The sequence below is a fragment of the Sceloporus occidentalis genome, unplaced genomic scaffold (genome assembly GCF_023333645.1).
Source record: "Sceloporus occidentalis isolate IW3139 unplaced genomic scaffold, rSceOcc1.0.p SCAF_6, whole genome shotgun sequence".
Taxonomy (NCBI): domain Eukaryota; kingdom Metazoa; phylum Chordata; class Lepidosauria; order Squamata; family Phrynosomatidae; genus Sceloporus; species Sceloporus occidentalis.
Window position 1 is genome coordinate 93,099,944 of NW_028316986.1, and position 15,065 is coordinate 93,115,008.

The following is a 15,065-nucleotide window of genomic DNA, read 5'->3' on the forward strand; positions in this document are numbered from 1 at the left end:
AAATTTATGCCCAAAAATTGACCCCAAAATGCCAGGTCGACCTATTTACGGGTCACTATGGAAATGTGATAGCAGCTCTTTCAGATTTTCCCATGCAATGCAGAGAGGAATGTATTTCTCTCTGAAGCCAAGCAAAAAGAGTCCTGGGTGATTGATGGATATTGCTGTTTAAGAGTCTGTCTCCCACCCGTTCATTTGGCTGAAACAAAAGCTGAAACTATGAAGTAAAAAAGCATCATTAAGACTCTCCCTTGCCATACGCACACATATACACACTGAAGGAGTTTTCAAGTTTTACCCTCGACCTATCCACGGGTCGTGGCAAAATCCATAATTTTGGCCTCAAAACCTGACCTCAACTTACACATGAGATCGACTTATAGTTGAGTATATATGGTAACTGTTAGTCCCTTTTCCAGTCTGGGTTTAATTTTTGGTTTGATGTATAACTCAGCCACTTAAAGTCAAAGCAGAACTGGAAAAACGATGTTTCTCTAACACAGGGGATCAAGGCCAGCCCTATGGCATACCCCAGAAGTCCTCACACTTTCCCCATGATACCACCACTTTGTAGTCTCTTGATTTTTTACTACAAAATTTATTCTAAAATGGGTGGGGATTATGTTGCCTTCTATAGATGTTGTTCAGTTGAAGCTCTCAGCATTTCTCACCATAGGCTACAGCTACTGAGAGATGCAGCCCAATGATATTGTGAGTGCCATGTGATTCCCACTGCTGTTCTATAAGACAGAAAGTGTCAGTAAGAACTGTAATCTAAACATGCTGGGATTTTTAAATGCTTTTGCATTTGCCCACTCTTTCCCCTTCTGAAACACAGTGCATAAGAATATTTGTGACATTGATTTTTTCCTTTGGAACAAAGGATTTCTCATTGTGCCCCTCCCCTTCTATAAGACTCACCTAAGTTTCAGATCTTTGCATATAGTGCCTTTACTTTGTCCTTGTTTAGACTTCAGTTAATATGTAATATGAAATTTATAAGAGCCAGTGTGGCATAGTAGTTTGGGTGTTGTATTATGACTCTGGAGACCAGGGTTTGATTCCCAGCTCAGCCATGAAACCTACTGGGTGACCTTGGACAAGTCACATTTTCAGGTCAGGGGAAGGCAATAGCAAACCTCCTCTGAACAAATCTTGCCAAAAAAAAACCCAAGATAGGATTGCCATGAATCAGAAATGACATGAAGGCACACAACAACAACATATAAATAAATTGTTTAAAATGTATAGTAGCCTTCTCAAACAAGTGTCTAACTCACTGGTCTGCTTAACTGGTTTTTTAAAATCTTTTTTTATCCCTCTTTCCTCCTTACAAAGGATCCAAGGTGGTTTTCCCTGACGTTTTGTCACGGGATGGATCGAGGCAGGGAACCACAACAAACTAGACACATGCCAATTAAAAGAGCATATAAGACCAGTGCATATTTAGACAAGCCATACAGACTTTAAACATTTGTAATTTTAAAATGTTCTGTACAGGCCAGCTGGAAGAGTTGAGTCTTTACTCTTGTTTTTAATACAGAGGGCATGTCTACCTGATGAATCTTTTCCAGCAGGTCATTCAACTGTCTAGGAGTAGCTGAAGAAAATGTTGTCTGGGTAACATTTGTCAGTTTAGTTTTGGCTGGCTAAATGTCTTCAAGAGGACCTGAGTGTATGGGACATCCACATAGGAAAAGGCAGCCTTATAGGTGACTTTGACCCAAACCATGTAGGGCTTTAATGGTACAACCAACACTTCGTACCATGACTGAAACCTAATTTGCAGCCAGTGGGGTGATTTTAATATTGGTGAAATACGGTCATCTAGTTGTACCAGTAACCAATCTGGCTGCCATGTTTTGAACTAACTGAAGTTTTCAAATTTGATACAGAGAAAGCCCAGTGTACAGCATACTGCAGAAAAGTCTAGCCTTGAGGTTACTAGTGCATGCACTATCTTATTTAGATCTTCTAACTCAAGGATTCTTAGATATTATTCACATTTTTTAAAGTGAATATTTGTTTTTCTTATGTTATATTAGGATAGCAAAATTTTGAATGTATATTTTGGATTTACTTTCATCTTTACCACCATGACCTCAGCTGTTTGAGAAATTGTTGGTGATGACTGAATAATATTAGGTAGCGTTTATATTGTGGACTTTAAAATTCTTACTCCACTGAGTGACATGACTGGCATGAGAAGCAATATGTATCTTTATTGTTCTTTTTAAAGACTTTCTGTAAAAGAACTTATTCTCTAGAACATGCAGAAGAACAGTCCTATAGACTATCCCTTGCATCACACAGAATCAAAGGCAGGAATCATATGACCTTCAGATGTTCTTAAGGATTCTGTTACCTCTCCCTGGAGATTCTTTCTAAAACTGCCTTCAAGCAATTCTCTGTTGGAAAATGCTTCTTCTCCAAACACAAATACTGTATATAGCTTGTTGAAAACAGAACTTTAGAAGGAAACTTCTTGAAGACAAAACTTTAAAAGGAAATTGTAGAGAAGTGGAAGGGGTCCTTAAGAAGATCTGAAGACATGTGATTTCCATTTCTGGTTCCACATGATGGAAGGGATAATCAGCATTGTGTGGACTGCACCTTAGCATAATAAATAACCAGTACCTCTGTTTGGTTCATTTGATAGACTTGACTGTTCCCTCTCTTTAATTATGCAGTTTGATGGCAGTGGTGATGCTGGTGTACTGTTGAGTGCACAGACGATCACAGCAGAATCTGTTTCTACAACCACCACCACACACATTACAAAGGTAAAAACTAGAATGAGTCTTAAACTCTCCCCTTCTTTCAGTGTAAATTGGATTTCTTTTTTTGAAATGGACTTTGAACAAATTCTATGCTAGTTATAGAAACACTAGAAACTTAAAATATGATGTAGCTACTTTTTTGAGTTATTTAGCTTTTATTATGTTCCTGCTTTTATTTACGATACATGCCGGTAGACAGCACTTTTCAAACTTTGGATATGGTACTTTCCATGGTACTTCACCTAAGACACTTGCAAGGCATTCTGTAGCATACTGCTTGCTGATCTCTGCTGTTTCAAAAGCCAGACTGACAGAAAAAAACAGCAGCACTGTTTAAAATACCTCTCCCTCTCCCCCCCTCTCTCTTTGTGTGTGTGTGTGTGTGTGTGTGTGTGTGTGTGTGTGTGTTTAAAGGGCTGGCAACATGCTATAATAACTCCCATGTTTCATAAATCAGACTTTATTATTTTATTTCTGGGGCACTAGTCAACTTTTTTCCTCTTGTAATATTCTTAAAGCCCTGTTGAAAAGAAGGTTTGAGTGCTGTGAATGATGGGATGCACCTGCAGCTGTAGTATTTCCTCCAGTTTCTCTTGAAGCTGAAAGACAGGCTATCACCACTTCTTCACCTAACAAGTTGCTATACAGGATGGGTCTTCTAGCTCTGCCTCATCTTACAACATTGATGAATTTCTTGAAAGTTTTTCCATTTCTGCTACCGTGTTGATTGTGTTGTGACAGAGAGTAGATATGAATCAGCTTTTATTGTCCTTTTACAGTAAATTCACTCTGCTTGAATATTAACACACACATACACATCATTTTTTTCTTTCTTGTGAACCCTATAGACGATAAAAGGTGGTGTGTCAGAAACCAGAATTGAAAAGCGGATTGTTATCACTGGAGATGCAGACCTTGACCATGATCAGGTAAGAAGCAGAATATTTTTTAAACATAACTTACAATATAAACCAACTTACAATATACAAAATGTACTCCGCATACAAAAACATACACATACATCGAACATCCACACAAATAAACTCAGTTATTTCATAGAATCAGCGTTGGAAGAGACCTCAAGGGCCATCCAGTCCAGTCCAACCCCCTGCCATGCAGGAACTCTCAATCAAAGTATCCCCGACAGATGGCCATCTAGCCTCTGCTTAAAGACCTCCAAAGAAGGAGACTCCACTACAGTCTGAGGGAGTTTGTTCCACTGTCGAATAGCCCTTACTGTCAGGAAATTCCACCTAATGTTGAGGTGGAATTTCTTTTCCTGGAGCTTGCATCCATTGTTTTGGGTCCTAGTCTCTGGAGCAGCAGAAAACAAGCTTGTTCCTTCCTCAATATGACACCCCTTCAAGTACTTAAACAGGGCTATCATGTCACCTATTAACCTTCTCTTCTCCAGGCTAAACATCCCCAGCTCCCTAAGTCGTTCCTCATAGGACATGGTTTCCAGACCCTTCACCATTTTAGTCGCCCTCCTTTGGACATGCACCAGTTTTTCAATGTCCTTTTTGAATTGTGGTGCTCAGAACTGGACACAGTATTCCAGGTGGGGCCTGACCAAAGCAGAATACAGTGACACTATTACTTCTCTTGATCTAGACACTACACTTTTAGTGATGCAGACTAAAATCGCATTGGCCTTTTTAGCTGCCGCATTGCACTGTTGACTCATGTTCAACTTGTGGTCTACTTGGACTCCTAGATCCCTTTCACATGTAGTTTCATTCAGCCAGGTGTCCCCATCCTATACCTGTGCATTTCATTTTTCCACCCTAAGTGCAGTACCTTACATTTCTCCCTGTTGAAGTTCATTTTGTTAGCTTTTGCCCAGCTTTCTAGTCTGTTCAGGTCATTTTGAATTTTATCCTGTCCTCTGGAGTATTAGCTACTCCTCCTAATTTGGTGACATCTGTAAATTTGATAAGTATGCCCTCAATTCTGTCATCCAAGTCATTGATAAAGATGTTGACTAGCACTGGGCCCAGGACAGAGCCCTGTGGGACCCCACTGGTCACTTCTCTCCAGGATGAAAAGGAGCCATTGTTGAACACCCTTTGGCTTCGACCGGTCAACCAATTACAAATCCATGTAACAGTTATTTTCTCTAGACCACATTTTACAAGCTTGTTTGCAAGAATGTCATGGGGAACCTTGTCAAAGGCCTTAGTTATTCAAGGTAAGAGGTAGAATATATGAATATCTATTATTGTTCCCATTGTGAGGTAAATTACATCTTTTTCTCTGCTTTTGTTAAAAAGTAAATTCCAGTTACTAACATTGTCTGTGTGTCTGTTTGTATGCCTTGAAATGATTTGTTCTAATGTGACCCCATGAATTTCATAGGGTTTTCTTCGACAAGCAATACCAAGAGGTGGTTTTGCCAGTTCCTTCCACTGAAATATAGCCTACAGCATCTGTATTCACTGGCAGTCTCCTCCTAAGTACTAACCAGGGCTGACCCTGCTTCGTTTCCAAGATCAGACAGGATCTGGTACCGTTAGGTTATTTAGGCAATTAACAACTTTAAAACTCAGTTTAGTATGTTTTTATAGTTTGCTTAACATTTCATAAAAACAGATTACGTTAGAGTTGTGTGAACAATAACAAAGGCTGAATTATTTCAATTATAGTCTGCCCTTCTATTTGGTGACACTGCACTAATTTTTAATTGGTGGCCAATCCACAAATCACAGGAATTTAATTTTCATTTTTTAAATGTAATATACCAAAGCCTCTGAGTAAATTTAATTTCAGATTTTGATGTGCCTATGACAAGAATAATCTTTCCCTGAAGCCTGAAATTAAATGGCAGAACTGTTTAACATTAGGCATGAGGGATGTCTGTTCTGGCACATGTTCAGTGTAGTTGAGGAATCCGAAAAGGTCAGACACCATATTTGCTTTATTTAAAAAAATATTTTCAAAAAGAACTTCAGTATCCTTCATTTCGAATAGCGTAAGTATTATGATACATTAAAGTAAATTTAGGAATGGATTTACATATGTCTTTGTAATACATGCTCTTTATTCAGCTTAATGGATATCATTTTTTAATTTGGAAAAATATGTAATTATTTTCAGCAGTCTACCATTATTTCACTAAATGGAAGATTTATGATAGTCTTTGAAAAAAGAATCTTACACATTTTATTTGGTTTAATGATGTGAATAGCTTTATTCACACTTTTTAATCCTCAGATTCTTCAGCATAAACAACTTCCTGTTTCATCTTTAATTACCAAACACAAGTGATGCTCAGAACATACTGAAACAAACATATATGGCATAGCCCACAGTCATATCTTGCATATCTCTCTCATTTCCCCCCTTTTTCTTTCTTTTCCCTCTTTTGAAATAATACGCTTGAGAAATCCAATAAAAATTAAATTTATAAAAAGAAAAGGAAAGCATTTGATAGGAATACCTAGCAACTTGGAATGGCAAAGCATTCTTCCTTGTTGTCATGTTTATTGTTTTACATACTCAACTACCACAGAAAGCTTAGGCAAAGAAAAATATATGTGTTAATGCTATTTAGAGTTTGCTTTTGTTTTTATACCATGAAGGATGCCATTATAATAAATAACAAGCAATTGTTACTTATTTTGGTTCTATTTAAAGTGTCCAATATGTGTATCTGTCAAAGCAAAAACCGTTACCCATTTTATTTGTCTCTAAACTGTATTTTGAGAAATCCTTGAGGCAAAAATTGTTGATTGCTCATTACTTAAGAGTTTCCACGTCAACATATAAAATTGTAGAAGATGATTACTAACTGCTTTGTTGGAGCAAAACTACCTATTGTTTTAGCAAACACTTATTGTCTTAGCAAACACATATTCCCAAAACTACAGTTCCTGTGGCATCGTGAATGTGTTGTGGAGGGGAAGGGCTTTTGCTGTATGCTGTTTTCCATCCCCTGTGTTTCTAATCTGAGAACCCTGCTGATAGAAAATAGGCTAAATGGACATGGGAAGTCAGTGCAGAGGAGGAAGGCATTGGCAGGGAGAAGTGGTGGTTGAAAGATTAAGCTCATTGATTATTCTTTGTATTTCCAACCACCACTACTGTCCTCACATTGTATTGTTAAAATATATATATATATATATATATATATATATATATTTTTACCATGCAGTGAAGCCCCTTTCAGTCACTTTTAAAAGTGTGTTTATTCTGCATGTGAGAAATTCTTTCACTCTCCTCTTGGGAACCATCCAGTATTCTTGGAGGTGTTCCGTGTGTAAAGAATGTGTTACATGTGTACAGAGCAAAGCTGACAAGAGCAGCTGAAGAAAACAATGAAGGAGGGCAGAGTTAATGTGCTCCCCTCCTTCGGTGTTGAACAGACTTTAAAGCTTGATTAGAGAATATATCACTTGGTTTTACTTGGCTTTATAAGGGTAGATATTGGGCAGTCTGTTCCATTCAGTTTGTTTTTTAAGAAATTGGTATCCTCCACTAAGTGTGCAGGATACATAGCAAATTACAAAGGACACAAAGCTGCACAAAGAAGCCTCCAGTCATTGTAGCTATAACTTAAGGCACTGGGGAGTTTCTGAAGTTAGTGGAAGGCATTTCTTAGAGATTTTGTCTTGTGCCACTTTAGCTGAAACAGTCATCATAAAAATGATACATTATTATGCATTAGCAAAGAAATCTTTCTGCCAATATACCTGGAATATCAGAAGGGTTCACTTCAGAGCAGCTAAAAATATTTTCACATACACCAAATTCACAAAGACAACCAATCATCCTGTCGAAAATGTGTTGTCTAAGATAAACATACTTTGAAAAGTCATCTACACAACTCTCAGTGTGACATTTTAATTCTGTTTAAGATGATATAAACATACTTAAGCCAGCTAACAGGGTGTCTTTAACAGTGCTTTTCTTTGCTCTTTTGCTGTATATACTCTTACCAATACTTATTTTAATATTTTATGTATTGTCTAATTTGCTCTCCCGAATAACTGTTGTAAGAAGTATGGTTGTGGTGATGATGATACTTATTTATATGCCACTTTTTTGCAAAATTGGGACTCAGGGCAGTTTAGTATTGGTAGTCCTTGATAGCCAATAGCTTACCAAACCAATGTTTACATTTTAATACTTGTAATTGTTGAATCATTTATTTTCAATAATCATGTAGGCATTGGCACAAGCTATTAAAGAAGCCAAAGAGCAGCACCCTGACATGTCTGTAACAAGAGTGGTGGTGCATAAGGAAACAGAGCTTGAAGAGGAAGGAGAATAAGGTAAGAGTCTGCAGCTCTAAATGTACAGGACACAGATTGAGTTCATACCTTATTGAAATGAAAATTCCATCTGCACATTTTTGACCACAAGTAAATTTATCTGCTGTGATTCCAAGTGGAATCAGATTCTGTGTTCTGATTCTTGGATTCTTCTAGTTGAGAGTTTGTGTTTAGAATCATAGAATTGGAAGAGACCACAAGGGCCATCCAGTCCAGCCCCCTGCCATGCAGGGATTCATAATAAAAACACCTCCAACAGATGGCCATCCAGGCTCTGTTTAAAGACCTCCAAAAAGGGAGACTCCATCACTCTCCAAGGAAATGTCCCACTGTCGAACAGGTCTTGCTCTCAGGAAGTTCCTCTTAATGTTGAGGTTGAATCTCTTTTCCTGTAGCTTGCATCCATTGTTCTGGGCCCTATTCTCTGGAGCAGCAGAAAACAAGCTTACTCCATCCTCAATGTAACATCCCTTCAAATATTTAAACAAAGCTATCATATCAACTCTTAACCTTCTCTTCTCCAGGCTAAATATACCTAGCTCCCTAAATCTCACCTCATAGGGCATGGTTTCCAGACTCTTCAACATTTTGGTCGTCTTTCTCTGGACACGCTCCAGCTTCTCCACATCCTTTTTAAATTGTGGTGCCCAGAACTGGACACAGTATTCCAGGTGAGGCCTGACCAAGGCAGAACAGAGTGGCACTATTACTTCACTTGATCTAGGAAAGTTACTTGAAGAAACAAAATTATAGGGGGGGAAATGGGGGAAAGCAGCAAAAACTGGATGGGGGGGGCAATTTGTAGATAATAATTTAAGTCAGAATATTATGGGCAGGTGAGGTAATATAGAAAGTACAGTTGGTAGCCAACACTATCACTATGTATGGATGTGAGATCTGGAAGGTGAAAAAAGCAGATAAAAAGAAAATTAACTCATTTACGATGTGGTGCTGGAGAAGAGTGCTGACGATACAGTTGAAAGCCAAAATGACAAGCAAATGAGTCCTTGAACAGATCACCACACTCCCTCAGAGAGTGGTGGAGTCTCCCTCCTTGGAGGTTTTTAAACAGAGGCAAGATGGCCATCTGTCGGGGATGCTTTGACTGAGAGTTCCTGCATGGCAGGGGGGTTGGACTGGATGAAACAACACCCCTAGAAGCCAAGATGGTCAAAGTGAGGCTGTCATAAATTGACCACATCATGAGAAGACATGACTCATTGGAAAAGACAATAATGTTGGTGTTGGCATGTCCCTGGAGCTTCTGCTGCTGCTGCTACTTTCATAGCTAAAGGAGCTCCATGGACAAGCTACCCAGAGTGCCACTGTTTCGCCTAAGAGTGGACTTAACCATGTGACCAGTGAGAGGGTAGAGAACCCCTAGTCACATGGCAGAGGCCTTCAATCATATAGGGAGTTCTCCAAAGGCTCCACCATGTGATTGGGGGGTCCCTCTACCCTCTCCTCTCATTTATCGCATGGACAAGCCCACCCTCGGGACAAGCAGTGGTGCATGAGGTAGCCTGTCAACAGAACTACTGCAATTATGGAGGCAGTGGCTGCAAGGACAGGCCATCCCCTTTCCTTGAACTGCTCAGTGTGGGGAAGAGGGAATGACACAGTGCCTATTGTACAAACAGCAGGCCAGCCCAGTTCAATAACCCCAGGGAAACACTGGGTTTGCAACTTTGCCAACTCCAGGGCAAAGTCAGGTTAAAGACCTGCAGTATTCTGCCAGATGTCACAGTGCATTCTGCAGCACCAGCTTCGGGGTGAGGACTGGATTTTTGACCTCTATAGACAAGGCCCATGAGGGGCAAACCCCATATGTATTTACAGTTAAAACTAGTACACCAGCTGCACCGTTTTCTGAAAATGATTAATCTGGTTATAGTGACATATGCCTTGATAATATCCAGTTATTATAATGTGCTCGATGTGGGAACGTGGTTGGAAACCTTTGACTACAGCAGCTTTGCTGGCTACTATTCCCTTCTCCATGAGATTTAAGGAACAGTCCACAACACATGGGTTTATCCCTTGTGCCAATCTTGACAGGCTGGATCCTTAAAATTATAATCTGTTACTACTGTTGCCTCCAGCCCCTCTTTTATAAGTTTTTAATTTCATGTCTTGCCAACTGGTCAGGCAGCAAGCCTTCTCTCCTCTCATTGAAGTAAAGTAGTTAGGTGACAATAAAATTGGAGCAAGAATGGTGGCAGATTTGTTTATTAAGAAATGAAAGCAAAAAGAAATGGAGGATGCATCCAAAAGTAGCAGAAAAACGAAGGAGTCACGTGAAAACGAGGTTCAGTGAATTTATCTACTCTCAATAAGCAGATCTTGGAGGGCGAGGTTATAAAAATGTATGCCAACAAACAAGTGAGCAACCCATTTCAGAGATAGGATTAGTTGCTCTTGAAAAAGATTTTTATCTTGTCCAGTAAGTGTAAAACAGAAAACTGATCTCACAATTTCAGTAAAATTAAAATTGTAAATAGATCAAATAAGTTTAGACATGGAATCAAAATAATGCATGTAATGAATTACCTGATTTAAATTTCAGGACAGCTAATGAATTTCATAACACAAGTTCCACAGTTCATTGTCAGATAGGAAATGTAGAGGAACAGCGGAAGATTGGTATATCAGGAAAAGCTGAGGGAAAGTGTAAATAAAAAATGAAGCGCATCAACTTACAGAGTAAGATTTGACAATAGCAATGTTCCTACTAGTAGTTTAGATTTGGATTCCAAATCAGAGGAAGAAATTGAACTTTCTGCTATATCTGAGGAGGATTCAGATACAGAACTGGAGAAGAATAGTAATAGATCTAGACTATTTGAAATAGAATATTTAAAAGGTTTGTTGAAGAAAGTGTTGCTTAGTTTAAATTTAATTTATTCCAGTCAATCAGTTCAGGAAGGTTCTCCAGAAGAAATCTAGTAAATTGGGTGCAGTGTTGCAACACAGATCCCAAAGCACAGGATGTAGAACTTTCCATTCCTGATACAGTTTAAAAATTTCTGGAGCAGGAGCCGGAAAAACCCATTAGGGTTTGGGAGATTCACTAACTATGAAAATCATTTATATTGGTTTGAGAAAGCTTTGCTGCAGCAGTAACAGTTCCTGTGGTCAGTGCTCCAGTTACCAGCTCTCATTTCAAATTCAACTCTTCCATGTGAAGGGACACTGCTCTTAAAAACATAGATGAAGAAAGGATTGACTGACTGAAAAGTTTAGAGCTAGTTATGCAGCCTTTGGTAGAACAGTATTGGAGGCTACTGTAGACAATACGTCTGGATATGGCCCTCCCTGATGATGGTGGCTTGGGTATATCCCATGTATTGTGGACTGTTCCTTAAGTCTCACGGGCAATGAGTGGTTGATACTTACCAAGAATGATCATTCTCATGAGAGTGAAAAAACAGTCTACCCCTACCCAAGAAAAATAAAGTAAAAGGCAATAAAGTTAGCAGTACATTAATCATCATCATCATCGGTTACAATATTAGTAATAGTAGTAGTTATAGTATTAATAGTATTAGTTCAAGAGAAATATTAAGGATACGTATTGTTGGAATGGTTGTCAAAGCTAGAAAACAAACCAGAGGAGGGAGGGGTTGGATTCAATGGGAGCAACAGATTGAAATTTTGAAGATCTTACCTACCAAGGTTGGCAAGGGGTTAACTCTATATATTGTGGTTTGTTCCTTCAATCTCACGAGAATGACCATTCTCAGTAAATATCAACCATTCGTTTCAAGGCACAGTTCAAAGTGCTGGTTATGATTAATAAAACCCTATATGGGTTGGGGCCAGACAATCTCAAGGACCTCATAAAGCTTGTAATGTTTTAAATACTTTAAAATTGTTTACATTGTTAACAATTTAACAATTGCTTTAAAACAAGAGAGCAAGTGTGATACATTGTTTGAGTGTTGGACTACGACTCTGGAGACCAGGTTTCAAATCCCCGCTTGACCATGGAAATCTATTGGGTGACTTTAGGCAAGTCACACTCTCACCACCACCCTGAAGAAATTGTGCCAAGAAAACCCTGTTTTCTAGGACCCAAGGTCATCATAAGCCAAAAATTACTTCTTCTAGATTGTTTAATTGTTTAGATTCGGTGCTTAATTTCAATATATTCACTTATTTAATTGTTCTAAATTGTTTTTTAGTTTTGCACGTGATTTTTTTAACAGTTCATGCATTGGGAAAAAGGCAAGCTATTCATTAATTAAACAAGTTTCCCATAATTCTAGTATGCCTTCAAGCATAGCTGGTTTGCTAGATACTGTCATGATGCTGCTGATTGTGTTTGTACTATTCACAAAGAGTGAAATGATCAGGTGCTGCTTTATGTCTAGTTTAAAAGTGGTCTCTCTGTGCAGCTATCTCCCTTCTTGGGTCATCAGAATCTGGTGGCCAGAAAATACAGTACATGGGCATGACTTTAAAAGAAAAAAGTTGTTTAGGGGTGAAGGGAATGACAATTGCAATATGGCTGAGATTGCTTTTGATAACCTTTCAACATCTGTGTGAAATATAAAGAATAATACTGCATTACTTTCTTTCTTTAGTAATATGAAGAATAATTTGTGATTTATGAAGAACTTTGATCATTCCAAGTCAGTGTCCTGACCACTATTTCACTGAATTCACCAAACCTGACAACAGTGACCAGACACCTCCAGAATAAATTGCCAACACCAAACCTTATCTTTCTCTTATCTTTAACCATATCCATCTTTATTTTTATAACCACTTCTTAACATTCTTGGCTTTTAAAATGATGTTTAGAGATTATTTTTTGCACAGTTCCCTTCCATTTTTATATAACTGATTTTCTGATTGCATGAAAGCGAACAGAAATATTTAGTAAGCACTGTTCACTTGAGCAAGTTTAATATGCAGGAAGGAGAGAAACTTTGACTAATTTAGATACAGCATTTCCAAAACATTTCAAATACAGCTTCTTACTGGAATAATAGCTTTTCTTCAAAATATTCAGGTAATAAAATATCAAATAACATAAAAAAGACATTGTTTTTATTTTAAAAATTACAAATCTTTCCTATAACTTGGTGGGGAAAGAAATTAAGATTTGTATGGATTTTATACAGACTCTTTGTAATTTTCTCTGTTCTGAGGGTCTCCCAATTTCTGAGGGGAACTGGTGCTGGTACAATAAAGAAGAGAGAGAGTTATAAAGATGTTTCTACTGACTCAGCACTGTTCTAGTAACCTTTTTGCACTTCACTGCCATTGTTCAGTACCTTCATAGACACTCTGTGGTCTGCAGCATTCCAGACAAGGTTGGAAGGACTTTGTTCTCTTTCTTCCAACCAAAGATAATCTAGGCAGCTTAAAACCTTAGTGCTTTCTTCCTAACATGTTAAATGTCAAACACTTTGATTATATGATGTTCAGAATGCTTTCATTGTGTAAAAACCCATTGTCTCCATGTTACAACTGACACATTTGTTGAGCAGTTAAATCTGTTTTGTGTAGTTTTGCCTAATAACTACAAGTTTTAAGGACACTGAAGGACCAGGATTGCAGTCTATGGCCCATTGTAAGTAGTACAGGAACCACCTAATAGGGTGAGGTTTCCTTTGAGGAGATCTATATGAGAGCCAGTTAACTGTGCGTCCCCCTTCTCCACAGCCACTGTTCACCTTATGTATAGTTAAGATGCCATATTAAATTTATAGTAGCTTGAAGTTGTATTAAGTAATATTTTGCTTTCTGTAATACTGTTATAAAATAAAGTTTGTTTATTCTTTAAATGTTTCCCCATTTTAGTGTGTGATCTTTTAACAAAAAGAATGGTGATTCTTTCACTACAGTTGGAAGATGTTTTGCTAACATCAGATAGGAATTAAGCACATTATTAAGAAAACTGATTATATGTGCATTATTAAAACTTTTTGCTTTTATTCACACATGAAGGGGTATTTTCTTTTAGTTTTATCCCCTTGGCAATGAATACACACTATTCCATATAAAAAGCAAGGGAAATATAATCAACAGTTTTATAGCATTTGCATTGTAAGGCCTAAATCTAGCCCCTGATAGAATAGAATCAGCTGCCAAATGGTAAGTCAACACTCAAGTAAGTCCCCTTGATTCAGTACTCTAGCTGAGACTAACAATTCGGTTTACTCCTGTTTATTTTGTAATCCATATGTACTGTATTCTCATTGTAACTTAAAACTGTACTCTAAGGGCCTCAACAGACCGGCACTAAACGCTGGTCTCGGCAAAGAGTGGGGGCATGGTGTTGATATGATGCGTGCCCTGACGCTGCCCTGACACCGGCGTCACGCTGTGCACCCAACCGCACAGTGGGCGGCATCATGGCGCTCCTTTGGTGCAGTGTCCAGATGACGCATGCCAAAAGGAGCAGTGGAAAGTGCAGAGGCAGCTGGAAAAGCACCCTTTTTCTGGCTCCAAAAGGAGCGGCATTTTGCTGTTCTTTTTAGGCCTGGAAAAATGTGGCTTCATGTCCCAAGGACACCCCGACAGCAGCAGGGAAAGAGAGCAAGGGGCCGCTCTGCCCCTTTCTCTCTGTATTGCTGGTGTGGCCGTTTAAAGGCTGCGCCAGCGATACACACAGCGGAAGGAGTTCCGAAATGGAGCTCCTTCTGGCGTCACTGAAAGGGCGCCACAAGCATCCTTCAGCAGCACCAAGATGTAACGGCCGCACCGCGCCATTTGGACATGACGCGGCTGTTACGTCAAAATGGCGGCACCCATGTGTACAGGGCGCTGCCATTTTGACACCCCCATCACGTGCTAGGGGTGAGGCCAGTAGGGACACTGCGTCCTCGGCCAACCCCTAGCACGTGACAGGACAGCGCAAAGGCCCGTTTCAATCGGGCCAAAATCAGCTAATCAGTGTGTCTTTTGTTCTCCCAAAGAGTTTTAGAAGAAATAGAATCAACCTTTTATTTACTGCTTGTATGTTTGTAAATCAGAGGTGCAATATCCAAGCATCCAGAGT

At 38.9% G+C, this 15,065-nt stretch overlaps 1 protein-coding gene across 12 annotated transcripts in view; it reads left to right on the top strand.

Moving 5' to 3' along the window:
* Window positions 1-13,852, top strand: part of LOC149311114 (band 4.1-like protein 2) — a 139,072-nt gene extending 125,220 nt beyond the window's left edge. For all 12 annotated transcript variants that reach the window (XM_089530378.1, XM_089530379.1, XM_089530381.1 and 9 more), the window contains 4 exons: window positions 2,691-2,783; window positions 3,629-3,709; window positions 7,948-8,053; window positions 12,640-13,852. In XM_089530378.1, coding sequence (XP_089386504.1) covers window positions 2,691-2,783; window positions 3,629-3,709; window positions 7,948-8,052 — 279 coding nt within the window. In that variant the 3' untranslated portion in view covers window position 8,053; window positions 12,640-13,852. The remainder of the gene's footprint in view (window positions 1-2,690; window positions 2,784-3,628; window positions 3,710-7,947; window positions 8,054-12,639) is intronic.
* Window positions 13,853-15,065: the final 1,213 nt, after the last annotated feature.